General features: G+C 35.1%; 1 protein-coding gene across 2 annotated transcripts in view; it reads left to right on the top strand.

Annotated features, from left to right (window-relative positions):
- The window catches only part of LOC125660384 (cytosolic purine 5'-nucleotidase-like), a 72,204-nt gene that overhangs the window by 920 nt on the left and 58,009 nt on the right, over positions 1 to 13,275 (top strand). For both annotated transcript variants that reach the window (XM_048892195.2, XM_048892194.2), the window contains exons 2-3: positions 2,196 to 2,295; positions 3,571 to 3,644. In XM_048892195.2, the coding sequence (XP_048748152.2) occupies positions 2,204 to 2,295; positions 3,571 to 3,644 (166 nt within the window). In that variant the 5' untranslated portion in view covers positions 2,196 to 2,203. The remainder of the gene's footprint in view (positions 1 to 2,195; positions 2,296 to 3,570; positions 3,645 to 13,275) is intronic.

Raw genomic sequence — 13,275 nt, 5'->3', positions numbered from 1 at the left:
ATCAGACCCCATACTCATTATTATATCGATATGATAATGAGTATGGGGTCTGATTTTAATCAGACTGGCATTGTAATAACTGATTTGTGACTTCTGCCACTCATATTGATGTCAAATGGATTGCAAAATCGTGTTTCATTTTCATATAGTCACATAAAGAATTTGTTCACATTTTATATCGTGCAATAATTCTGACCATGATTTGATACATTTTGTAGAAATCTCTTTATTCAACAGAATTATTTGATATATACTGATGAGCTTCAAAAATGCAATAGTGGATATTTTTTTAGTGTTATTTATGAATTCAATAGACAAATATCTGTGGTATAGTGTTTTTTAAAGTCTAATATTCATTGATTTTAAACGTCATTGTTATTCCCTAAAAAGCTTCATGTGAAATGGAAGTCAGGAGGGGTGCATCAGAAATGTGGTTCTGGTCGCTGATACCGGGTATGGCCACCATTAGTGTACTAATACTGGTGTGTAGCCAACGTGTCGTTGACTGACAGATGACAGACACTCTGCATGGTCCTTTGGGGAATGTTCTCTCACTCTTCAAACAATGCCCTTCCGAGTTCTCACAGTTTCTTTGGTTGGTGGCTGTGCATATGTTTAAACCCAGCGCATCCCAGTTCACAAATATTCATTTGGGTTGAAGTCCAAGAGAGTAGCGGCCCAATGAAGAACGTTGATGCCATTTGTTTAAAAGAAATTTGAGTCCATCTTGTGCACACACATTGTCCTGGACCAGTTGAAGAATGAATCCATTGCCTATGCTGTTGCGTTTACTAAATTTACACAGGCTGCAGAATTTCATCTACATTATTGTCTAGAAGTTAAGGTTCCATTCAAAATGACCAACTGTGAGTGAAAGATTGTGTTAATTGCACCCTAGACCATAACGCTACCGCCGTTTAAATCTGTTCTAAGATAAATGGTCCATTCGTCTTAGATTCAATGGAGGTACCGTGATGTCTATTCGCATGACTCTGTGTAGTCACAGATGCCATAAACCTATCCCGCAAACGGAGTTGTTACATATAGTCAACCAGGTCTCGGGCGATCATTTATCTGTCCTGTTTGACGAGACCGTGCAGGGATGAACATTAAAATGTCTTGCTACCCTCCGCTGACTAGTGCCTGCTTTGCAGCATACCAACATTTTATTGTTTAAAAGCGACACTCTAATATTTCATCTCTTCTTTTGATTTTGCACTTGCAATCACCAGCAGAATTGTTTTATTATACCCCCCCCCCCCCCCCCCCCCCCCCCCCCCCGGGGAACGAAGTTCGGGGGGGGGGGGTATATAGGAATCACTCTGTCTGTGCAGATTCGTGTCCAGGTCAACTTCTTTGTTCTTTGACATAGGCATACCATATTTGGCACACATATTTGGGGGTATTCTTAGTGAGCATTGCTCACAGTACGTCTTGTTGTAACAAGACTCATTTTTACCTTTTCATTAGTTTTGAATAGTGCCTGAAAAATTTCATGCAATGCTGCTCACAACTTGTGAATAATGATAGCGGGTGGGTCAGGTAAAGGATATAGAGAACCAGCATGATGTATGATGAGTGAGGTTTGCAATAGATTTGGTATTGATATTTAAAAGCAAATAAGTAGGTTCTTGAATTAATTTTCACTGTACAATTCCAATGTTTTTGCCTTTGATATCTTTACCAACTGCAACGCTTCATGCTGGCATACTTTTCATGAAGTGCTAATATGCTTCTTGGAGTGTGCGGGCGTAAAATGTCATAGTTCATGCCCTGGTGTGTTTTTCAAAAATGAAATTTATTTCTTTAATATATTATTAAAGCGTACGATACGAGTATCGTGATATTTAGATCTATTTCATCAGTATATTAATATTTCATCAATATATTATACTAGTGCTGACCAGCATACGGAGGAATTGATTTAATTGAATTCTTTTAGTATCAGATGTGCTGTGCACTGTCATAAACTTTATTTGAATTCCCATGATCTTTTGCCTGCAGATCACAAATTTCAAACTAATCTCCGGTGACGCCTACAAATGTAGCAATTAAGTATTGATTATTCTTCACAGAAGTTTTGTTGGATAAGTCTTTCAGATCTGGAATGGTACTCTTCTAAGCTGCATTTGAAGTACTCGACTGATATATATATATATATATATATCGCTGTGACATTATAAGAATTGTTGTAGGTCCAACCATGGATGAGGAAGATGCTGTAGTCCAACACAGGCCCCTGAAAAGGATGTCAACCATTGCCTATCGTGGTTACAAGAGGGAGCCCAGTAAAAGGTAATTGAATTAAGAAAAAATACAATTTCGAAGGTTCCTCCACACACTGTAGCCTGCATTTGTCTGGTGAATAGATGTAGCCTGCATGTTACATACCGTACACATCAATTCAAAATTTGTGGAGCCATTTAAAATTACTCGGCTATAATGTGAGTAGAATTCTATCAAAGACGAGTTCTCCTGTACAGGTGTATGGAGCTGAGATCTGTGAACTGAACAGAGGCACATGTTGTGGAGATTGCATCATTTCTAAAACATTGAAACCTTTTTTTCTACATAAACAGCTGATGTGTTTTGTCCAGCTGTATTGCTTTCTGATCTGCTGCCATTGTGTCATCGCTTTTTTAGTATTTTTGTTACATGCATAAACCTAAAGAAAAAAGCACAATTTGGGAACAATCTGCTAGCTAGCTATTGTGAACCTTTGTTAAATTGTAAATTATGACTAACAAATGGTTTAGAATACATATAGTTAAGTTATGTATATGTACAATTTTCAGTAAGGCAAACATTGAAATGTACTGTAAAAGCAGAATTTTTAGCAAGGAATTAATTTTGGCATTAAAAATCGAGATTGATGAGATCTCTAAAATTGAATATCACTAATATTCATTCCATACCGGAGGTTATCGCTACCTCTCTTGGAATTATAAAGTCACTAAGATTTAATGGAATAATTGCTAAATTTGTGTCTCACTAAAAATTCCACTTGTGTGGAATATGGATAAAATGATTTTGGAATTTCGCACTGCCTTGTACTAAACAAGTTAATCTCTTTTTTAGTTATTAGGTAAAGCATTGACATGTTTTGATTCTCTAGGTTCCTCTTGTTGCAGTAATGTAAATGGTGGGACATTTAGATCTTCATATGATGCAGATCCTGACAACACAATAAAAATCTGGAAGACACTTAGAATCCCTGCTTCGGACACTCGGTTTTGGGGGGAATTAAATGCTCTTCATCCCAACATAATCAAAGCAATGTCTGTCAGAGTCCTCTTAATAAAATTCATGCTTCATTAACAGACAGTCTATATTGATTATGTCTGTACAGAGGAATATCATGGCAATGTCACCTTTTGTCTTAGGACATGGACATTGACACTCCCGGCCATTGTTTAACCTTGCAGTCTATGCAACACGTGTTAGGAGAGTAGACTGATTTAAATTTTGAGGCTGTTCATGTTAGAATCATGCCCCATGTTTTGATGTGAATCGGAAGGTTACAACACATTAGAAGAAAACCATGCCCCACGTTTTGTTATGTAATTGCAGGGTGTTTGTCAACAGAAGTCTGATGCTGGAGAGAGTTAAGTTTTACGGATTCGACATGGACTACACACTCGCAAGTAAGTAACCGGGATGTGGGTAAAGTTGTTTCTTTGTGTGGGGGTGGGGGTGGGGATAGGGGTGCTCAGTCCTACTCGATGATAATGTTACTTTTGTGAACAAGCCGAGAGATAGGTCCGGTAAGGTGACTTATAGAAGATATTTACAAATGTCAAATGTAGAGGTTGCAAGTTATGTTTCTAATGTGTCATTACTTGTAAGAGTGGGTTTCATGCCCAGAAATAAAGACCAAAATGCTTCTGTTATAATAAAATACTAGTATCTCTCTCTCTCTCTCTCTCTCTCTCTCTCTCTCTCTCTCTCTCCCCCTCTGGTGCTGCCGGAATATTCCTGTCATTGTCTGTCAGAGGACTTCATTACCATAGTTTCTGTGCAGTTATTATGCAAGGCGCTGGTTTTTTTTTCTTTGTTGAAATCAATTTTGGATTTTTTGTGCAATAAAGTGGACTCTTGTCATTTTGATATATGAGGATGTTTTTGAAAATGGTATTTGCTGCAGTTTGAATTGGATTGGAATTAGACTACACAGAGATGTTCAATACCAAGTGTAATTGTGCAAAACACTCTTTTCTAAGGATAAAATCGATCATTGAGATTGGTGCCTTAGTATAACATGGAACGGAATCATTCTGGTGTACATGGTGATGTTTTTGAAGGGAGTTTCTGCTTCAGTTGAAATTGGATTGGAATGAAATGAGAGAGAACTAAATGAATTCTGCTGTAATTTGGACTTTATTATTTTAATATTCAGGGGTGTTTATCAACACAGCTTAATTCTGCTACATTTTGATATACAGGGGTGTTTGTCAACACAGCTTAATTCTGCTACATTTTAATATACAGGGGTGTTTATCAACACAGCTTAATTCTGCTACATTTTGATATACAGGGGTGTTTATCAACACAGCTTAATTCTGCTACATTTTGATATACAGGGGTGTTTGTCAACACAGCTTAATTCTGCTACATTTTGATATACAGGGGTGTTTGTCAACACAGGTTCTGCTACTGTACATTTTTTTTAACAGCAGAAAATGGTTTTACCATATCATTTTTTTGGGAGGGGTGGGGGGTGGGGGATGGGGTGAGATGGGGGGGGGGGGGGGTGTACAGATGGTGGACTTGGGAGGGAGAGACTTGTTTTGTTTTTTGCATAAGAAAAGTTAGTTTTAATTTTTTATGTCATAGATATTCCCCCCAAAATTTAAAGTAAACAACTCCAGAATACATTTTGTAACAGAACTCCTTCATTCGTGATTTTGCTATGCATGCATAATGATTTATTTCAAGAACAAACAAGGTAAACATTTCTGCATTGACAAAAATATGGGTTTAACATAGTACATGTAGTTGTTGAAAATGTATAGAAAACTCTGTGTACCAATTTTAAGGGAAATCAAATTAATGAGTACACAGTACTCATAACTCCTATAAGGAAATCAAAATTAAGAATAGGGCAAACACAGACCCCTGGACACACCAGAGGTGTGGGATCAGGTGCTTAGGAGGAGTAAGCATCCTCTGTCGATTGGTCACACCCGCCATGAGCCCTATATCCTGATCAGGTAAACGGAGTAATCTGTAGTCAAAATCAGTGTGCTAAGAATGGCTGAACAGCCGTTATGAAACATGTCAGACAGTATTTGACCCAATGATAGGTGTTGTAATGACAAACTAGATCGTTATAATGACCATAGTATTTGCAAAATGCTGACTTTAAATGAGAATGTTGAAACCCCTGTAACACCAACTTGTTTGTCAGTAGCCTGCCTCAATTTAAAAAGGATCATATGTTGAACAAGCTCTTAGAAATTTAAACATGAAACTTTACTTATTCATATATAATGATTGATGATTGATTGTATCTTGTTTAATGTTCCTCTTGAGAATTTTTCTCTCATATGAAGACATCACCAATACTGGTGAAGGGCTTCAAATTTAGACAGATGCTTGGCACTTAAGGCCATTGAGCAGTGAGGGTTCTTTAGCATGCCACACCTACCTGATGCTGAGCTTTTGGTGATGGGACTGTCACAACCTGTTTTAACGACTTAGATAGATAAGTAAATTAATACTAACAGAAGAATATACCTAACAGAAGAGGACCTGAATTGTTACATCAAATGAACATGTATAAAATCATCTGGGAAGCCGCTGAAACAAAACGGAAGACAAATTTGGTTATCTTGGACACCTGGATATCTTGAAGTTTTGTCAAATACCCCTGGAATTCAAGCTGTTGATATTTGACTGTAATATAAAAGATTTAATCCTTTATTTTTCAATAACATAATTTGCCTTGTATAGTATTGTGATGCCATTAATGCTTGTCATTTTTGTTTTACATTCATCATATTAAAAATATGATAAAAGCATGTTATCAAATGATCAATTAAATTATAAGATATGAAATATCAAACAAAATAAAAAGCAAGACACAAAGTTTAAATTTTAATGTTAATGCTTTTATTTAAAAATAATAAATACCCAGTGACTGTTAAATATTATTTCCTGACAAGAAAGAAAAAGAAAATTGTTTGCACTTTTTATATAGGAAAGTATAATATGCATAAAAAACCTTTTCTCTTTATTTTTTTTATGATATATCATTATACACCAAATTTCAGAAAGTCTTTTTGACCTTTGTGTGTGTGTGTGTGTGTTTTTTATTTCTCTTATTAATATACACATCTAATATATAATATAATAATAATATGCACATCTAATTTCATAGATATTAACATTATTTTGCCCATTTTCTAATGTATTATTTTTTTTGGTTATAAAATACACTAATTTTACGTAAGATGAAATAATCCTCTGCGTTAAAAATAATGTTTGTAGGGGGGGGGGGGATGATGGTTATAATTATGTTACATCGCATGCAACAGGACCATTGCTGTGTCCTAATTGACGTTGTACCAGCCTGCTCCATGATCCAGCAAAAACAGGTTTTTCTACGGTAACCAACAAGCATTAAAGTACACTGTGTATAGTGAGGGTCGACAGAGGATGATGGTCAGGTGATTTCTCAAACTGACTGAAAAACAAGGATAGGATAGGTATCAAAGTAAACAGTAACTGAAGATGAGATCATCCTGTTCATTTAAGCTGACAATTAGCACGCACCAGTTGCTTAAATCAAAAGGTCAATTGAACAGACACAGGAACACATATCATGTTCAATGTGGGCCGTTTCTCCCGGTTTTGAAATATTTTGTTTTGTTGCCTTAAACTTTTGGGAATGACAGACTAAAACATTGAGGTTTTTTTTGTTGCTAATCTCCTTTTTTTCTGTTTTAAGAAATCGCTCTGATTTAGATCAGGTATGAATTTTCTTAAGAATCATGTCACTTTTGACAGATTCTTTATGAACTAGACAGTTTATTATCTTTTTTTTTATTAAATAGGTACAAGTGTTACCAACTGTAACCTTATTTTTCAGAGGTTTTTTTTTGTCACGTTAAACAAAAATTGTGAAATGATAAGAAACCTTTTGATGCCTGTGCTCGTTACTGATTGTCGGGGATTACGATTTTGGAACCTTACCCATTTGTTTTGTGTTCTTTTTGTAACTAGATTTACACTCTTCTATGTAGAATAGTGGTTCTTTTGAATTAACTTTTGTTCTGTAAGAAACAGTGTGCAGTTACTCATCAGATTTTGAAGTGATTTATGGGTCCTAGTGTATCGTATGATTTTTCCATGTAAATATTGAATCTATATTTTCTTACAAAATTCATTTTATAATTATTTTTTTTTTATGTTTTAAATTTCTTTTTTAAATGAATTGATTCATATATTTTAACCTTTTATGATTATTTTATAGTTTTATATTTCAATATTTTTTTTTACTGTAAAAAATATGATTATGAGTACTATACCACATCCTTGGGCCTATTTGGGTAGTTAGTGGTAACCTAATGTAACCTGTGATAATGTCAGGGTGTTGTAACTTCTGACCTTATATTGCTTCTGCAGAATTAAGGTTGACATTTGCCATTTGTTTTCCTTACAAATGTAGCATGTGGCAGTTTTATTCTGAGTGCAGGCATGTGAAGCAAAAACGGTTATTTACCTACACTGAAGCTCCGAGACTCATCCCCTTCTACTGTCTCTCATAAAAGCCCCCATACATCAGCATTAGAATTGAAATATTTGTCACTGTCAATTCTGAAGATTCTAAAACTTGCTAAACTGTGGACGACTTCATTGTCTGGGCATTTACGAATCAAGATTCTCTCGTAAATAATGTACAAGTATTTGTTTACATTGCCACTGTTTCCCCCAGTGACTTATTCTGTAGAGAGGAGTGGTAATTTCCCCCAGTGACTTATTCTGTAAAGGAGTGGTAATTTCCCCCAGTAACTTATTCTGCAGAGAGGAATGGTAATTTCCCCCAGTGACTTATTCCATAATGGAGTGGTAATTTCTCCCAGTAACTTATTCTACAGAGAGGAGTGATAATTTCCACAGTAACTTATTCTTTAGACAGGAGTGGTAATTTCCCCAGTAACTTATTCTGTAGAGAGGCATGGTAATTTCCCCAATAACTTATTCTGTAGAGAGGAGTGGTAATATCCCTCAGTAACTTATTCTGTAGAGAGGAGTGCTAATCCCCCCCCCCCCCCCCCCAGTAACTTATTCTGTAGACAGGAGTGCTAATCCCCCCCCCCCCCCCCCAGTAACTTATTCTGTAGAGAGGAGTGCTAATCCCCCCCCCCCCAGTAACTTATTCTGTAGAGAGGAGTGCTAATCTCCCCCCCCCCCCCAAACTTATTCTGTAGACAGGAGTGGTAATTTCCCCCAGTAACTTATTTTGTAGAGGAGTGGTCATTTCCCCCAGTAACTTATTCTGTAGAGAGGAGTGGTAATTTCCCCAATAACTTATTTTGTAGAGAGGAGTGGTAATTTCCCCAGTAACTTATTCTGTAAAGGAGTGGTAATTTTGTTTTAGTTATAAGCATATCTTGTTATATTCACTTTTCCCCCATAGTTTTGTAAAAATGGAATATAGGAAATTTAAAATCAGTTCTTTAGAAGCAGTAATTTAATATTGGTTGTTGTTGCCATGTTATTTGATAATGGTATATAGAGCAGAAAATCTGCTTTCCTTATAAATTCAAAATGCAAAGACTGCATGTTGAAGAATTTGAGAACTACGAAGTTAAATTTTTCAGGTTTTATTATTGCTAAAATGTATTGCAGTTTGACCTATTAATATATTATGAAGCTTGATCTTTATATTATGTTGAAATTCAATACTAAATGACTTGATAAAATGGAAACCTTCATTAATTTTCCTGTAAAATTTCTATTGAAGTGTTATATTCACTGTACTCATGATTAATTTACATTATTGGAAAACCATATGATATTAGATCGTTTTTTTGTGGATATTTCTTTTTTCTTTAGTATTTACAGCTCCTTAAGGATAAATAACATGTTGTTATAATGGCCGACTTCCTGTTGAATTATAAATGAAAAATATATATCAGTAACATATCTCTTATTCTTTTCATCCTTATATCGCCAGGCTGATTAGCCCAAGGGGTGAACATTTAATGGCTAATACACAGATCATGAAATTTCTACTAAAACTGCATTTTTTTATTGTACATTTCTATGACATTTTTCTGTGATCTGATAAATATCCTTAATCATAACAAGAGACATTTGATCAAATTCATGCCTTTTAATACTCTCCTTAGATGTGTCTGATATAAAAAATATTCTTCCCAGTTTTATTTTCTGGTTGTTTTAATTGTTCTTTATATTTGAATGAGATAATTACAATCCTAATTGTTTTTGTAATATTTAAATCAATTCTTCACTTCCATTTTGTTTTGAGATTCTCTTTTTGTTTTTCCATGGTCTATTTTTTTTTTAAAGAATCGTTCTGTAAAGTTTTTATAAGGGCCACCTTATTGCTAAAGCATTGAGTATCCATGGATATGCAAGGAATTTCATTTTTTTCCCCCTGTAATAAATAATCCATGCAATTATTGGTTTCCTCAGAGTGGAGGGAGGATTGGAAAGGGGACAGGTTTCATCAAGATTTAGGTGATTTAAATGTGCTTCATATCATTTCATGTTAACTGCATTAGCCTACTGTTCAGGCTTGAAGTAATTGATTTTGTTTATGCAGTAGAAGGAGAGAAAGCTTCATTACTTGGGGAATATGAGGGCAGTAATTGTCTATAAGTTGTGAGACGTGTGTAGTGTGTAATTGTTCGTCTTGCTTGCTGGGAAAATTTGTTAAATTGATGACATTGGACTGAATGACCATATTTGGACTGTGATCTGTAAATTTACCGACCTCTAACACTGCGGCTGTAGGTAGAGACTAGCTGCAATAATGTAGTCCTTTCCGATTTTTTCAAATTTTGATCTTTTCAGAAAAAAAAAGTTGGAGAGGGCAGCATTATTGCAGCTGGAGGCAGTGATGAGCCCATGGACTGCAATGTTTTTATTCATTTCTTACTTTGGAATAGTAACACTTTTGTCTTATTATACTAACTGCTTTATTTTTTCAGCAGTTTACAAATTTATCATTGAATCTGGAAGATTTAATTAAGATTTTGATACTCTTATTCTTATACCGCTTGTCTATATACACCATCTATTGTGTAATTATATGACAATTGTACTAGATACCAACAACAGGGAAGGAACTCATAAGCAGCAAGAACTAGTTTCCAATCCTTTTGTATATTAAACACATATATACAATTAATATATTCAAACCAATGTTCTAGTAACACTGAAACTCTCGGTTTTGAACATCAGCATGATGATTATTTCCAGTTTAAGCTGTTTAATTGGTGAGAAGTAAATTTAGTATTGGGGAAAAATGAAAACGAGCGAGACTTTTAACTTTAAGGGAGTTGAAGTTTTACTGGTAATGCAGTCACTTGTGAATTCTTCATTGAAACCTTCTACACACAATGCCTGAGGAAATGTTTTTGCCTGATTTTCTTGACATTAATCTGGGAGCCCTGTAACATAAGTGCCCTTTGTGCCTCATGCTCATATCAAAGAAATATGAAAAAGTCTGTCTCCTTGTGTAAATGTATTCACAACATTTTTACATTTTCACCAAAAGGAACAAATTAATACTTGGTGCTAGGAGACATGTCATCTTTTGTGTTTCCTTTGTTGGTCCGGCTCTCTGATCTCTGAGATCATCAAAGATAAGATTATAGCACTCAATACCTTAATTATTCCGGAGTTCACTAAATAATTTGCTGTATCTCTCGATTTATCAAGGTGGTGTTAAAATTCCCATAATGTCCATTTATCTTTATTTGTGGGTAAATTGTGTTGATTTTCTCAACAAAAGTCAGGCGGGTTTCTGGTATGGGTGCGGACTTAAATAGCCCAGGTGAGGGTCACATTAGAGAGTATCGACATTGTGTAGTCCACTGTGTGCTGAAAGTTCCCAGGTGGCGCCAGTGTTTAATCTGTATAATGTCCATCCTTGAGGAACAACACTCCATAATTCATTTTTTTCTCATCTTTCATCGTCTGCCATTACCTGGTTCTCCATCTCACCTACTGGCATACTTCTGCAGGACCAGCTAATTTGTTTTGAAATAGACTTTTTTTGTAAAAAAAAAAAAAAAAAAAAAAAAGAATGTGTTTACTCTTATGCTTTCAAAATGATATACTTTTCAAAGATATGTTTTGCTGTTTTTGTTTTGCATACTAGGAAGAAAAAGTTCATTGTCTGATGGTGCCATTTGTTTGAATGCTGTCACAATGAAACAGTTTAATTACTGAAGACGGAAAAACCAATATTCTGATTTATAGGCTGTACAGTGACCCACCTTTATGAATATAGATTTACGGAACATGAATTATTCAGTCGCTGAAATTGTAATGAATTTATACCAAAAGATTTAGCTATAAATTCAAGTGAAGAAGAGACGAAATCGTAAATAAGAGATACTCTATTTCATCAAAGGTCAAAACTACATCCGTTGTGTCGTATTACTGTGCATTAAGTTTTAGATAAAACGTAACTCAAGAAATAACAATAAAAAAACGCGTAAAGATTTAATACTATATCGCCACCCCCATCAGATTGAATGTAAATTTCTGCTGAGTGATTTCACTTTCTTGTGTTGGTGTTCGATGTCGTGGACATATAAGGTGTTAATTTTCAGCATACATTTCATTTTCACAGTTTGATAATTGCTGATATTATAGAACGGGTTTCAGTGTCTTTTATTGAAATAGACCCTTCATTTCCAAAATGAATCTGCATATTAAGTCTTATTTATATTAGGTATGTGGTTCTCTGATTTATGATGTGATCCTTGAAGACAACTTGCTGAAGATTATTGTAAAAATCAGGTTAAATTCAGGTGTCTCCTTGCAATCATCATGGGATAAAAAGGTGGCAGGTAATTTAATTTCTCCCTTTATGCAAGGCCAATATCCATAGCAATGAATTCAAAAGGAAATAAATTGATAAGAGAGGAAAGACCAAATTGTAGTACATATGATTTGAAATTCAAGAGCAAATATTTGCAGTTAAGAGTGGAGAAAAGTTTGGTGCCATTAGGGGAATAGGTATGCCCTACTAAAACACAACAATGAAATACATTATGATTGCAATCCAAATGTTCTGAAAAGATAGGCCCATCCACTGATCTACAAAGACAGCAGAGCAATAGCCGTCTTGAATTTCATTCATGATAAAATTTGGAAAAACCACATTGTGAATGACAAATAATTGCTTATCTAGGTGGACTTGACCTATAAAAGCACATGTGAAGTGGTCACAGCTCAGTTAAGTCAATGCCTTGATGGTTTTGAGTGGTGTAAATCTGTAGGAGATAAAGGCTGTCCAGGAAGTGACCATTCTCTATGGTCCATCCTTACTGACAGGATGGGGACTTTATGAGCTTCTCCATACTTTGTTGTCTAGCTGGAGGCAGGGTAGGGAAGATGGTGTAAAAGATTTTAATGAGAACTCCCAGGAAATGACTGACGGGGAATATGACATAACATTGATTTAGAATGGGTATCAAAGAATTATCATATGGGTGCACAAGTCAACACTGGCAGTTTATGTGCTAATTAAGGACACACAATCTCACATATCTCTGTCAATAAATTAGCATTGAAACTTACATCTACTAGTCTTTGCACACTTTACAAAATACAGAAAAAAAGTACTTTTCCTGTGGTTTCGTGCTTGGTGACCTGCAAATCTAGCCCACGTGGAAATAATTGCAATCTAAATTCAGACTTTTTGTCAAAAAGACATGTGTTTTCATGCAAACAGAAGTCATTTATATTTGGTTTACATACTTGTCAACAGGTGCCTGTGCCTGTAGTGTATGTGACAGTGATTAAAGGCTCAGAAGTACAAGAAAAAAGTCTTAATTGTTTTGGCATTTATGTACATGTAAAGAATTGTTACAGAATTCGATATGCATTACAGTATAGCCATATCTCTTAGACATACCATTATATTAATATGCAGTTATATGAAATGTTTAATACAGTTATTTTGATAAAAAAAAAATGAAAAAAAAAAGTATTGAAGGAAAAGAAACACCAAAAGGTGACAGTCTGTATCATAGTGTCTACACAAAAAGAGTGGGTTTTTTTTGGGGG

This window comes from Ostrea edulis, chromosome 9 (genome assembly GCF_947568905.1).
Source record: "Ostrea edulis chromosome 9, xbOstEdul1.1, whole genome shotgun sequence".
Lineage (NCBI taxonomy): Eukaryota > Metazoa > Mollusca > Bivalvia > Ostreida > Ostreidae > Ostrea > Ostrea edulis.
The sequence above is the reverse complement of the archived record's forward strand: the minus strand, read 5'-3'. Positions and strand labels throughout refer to the sequence as shown.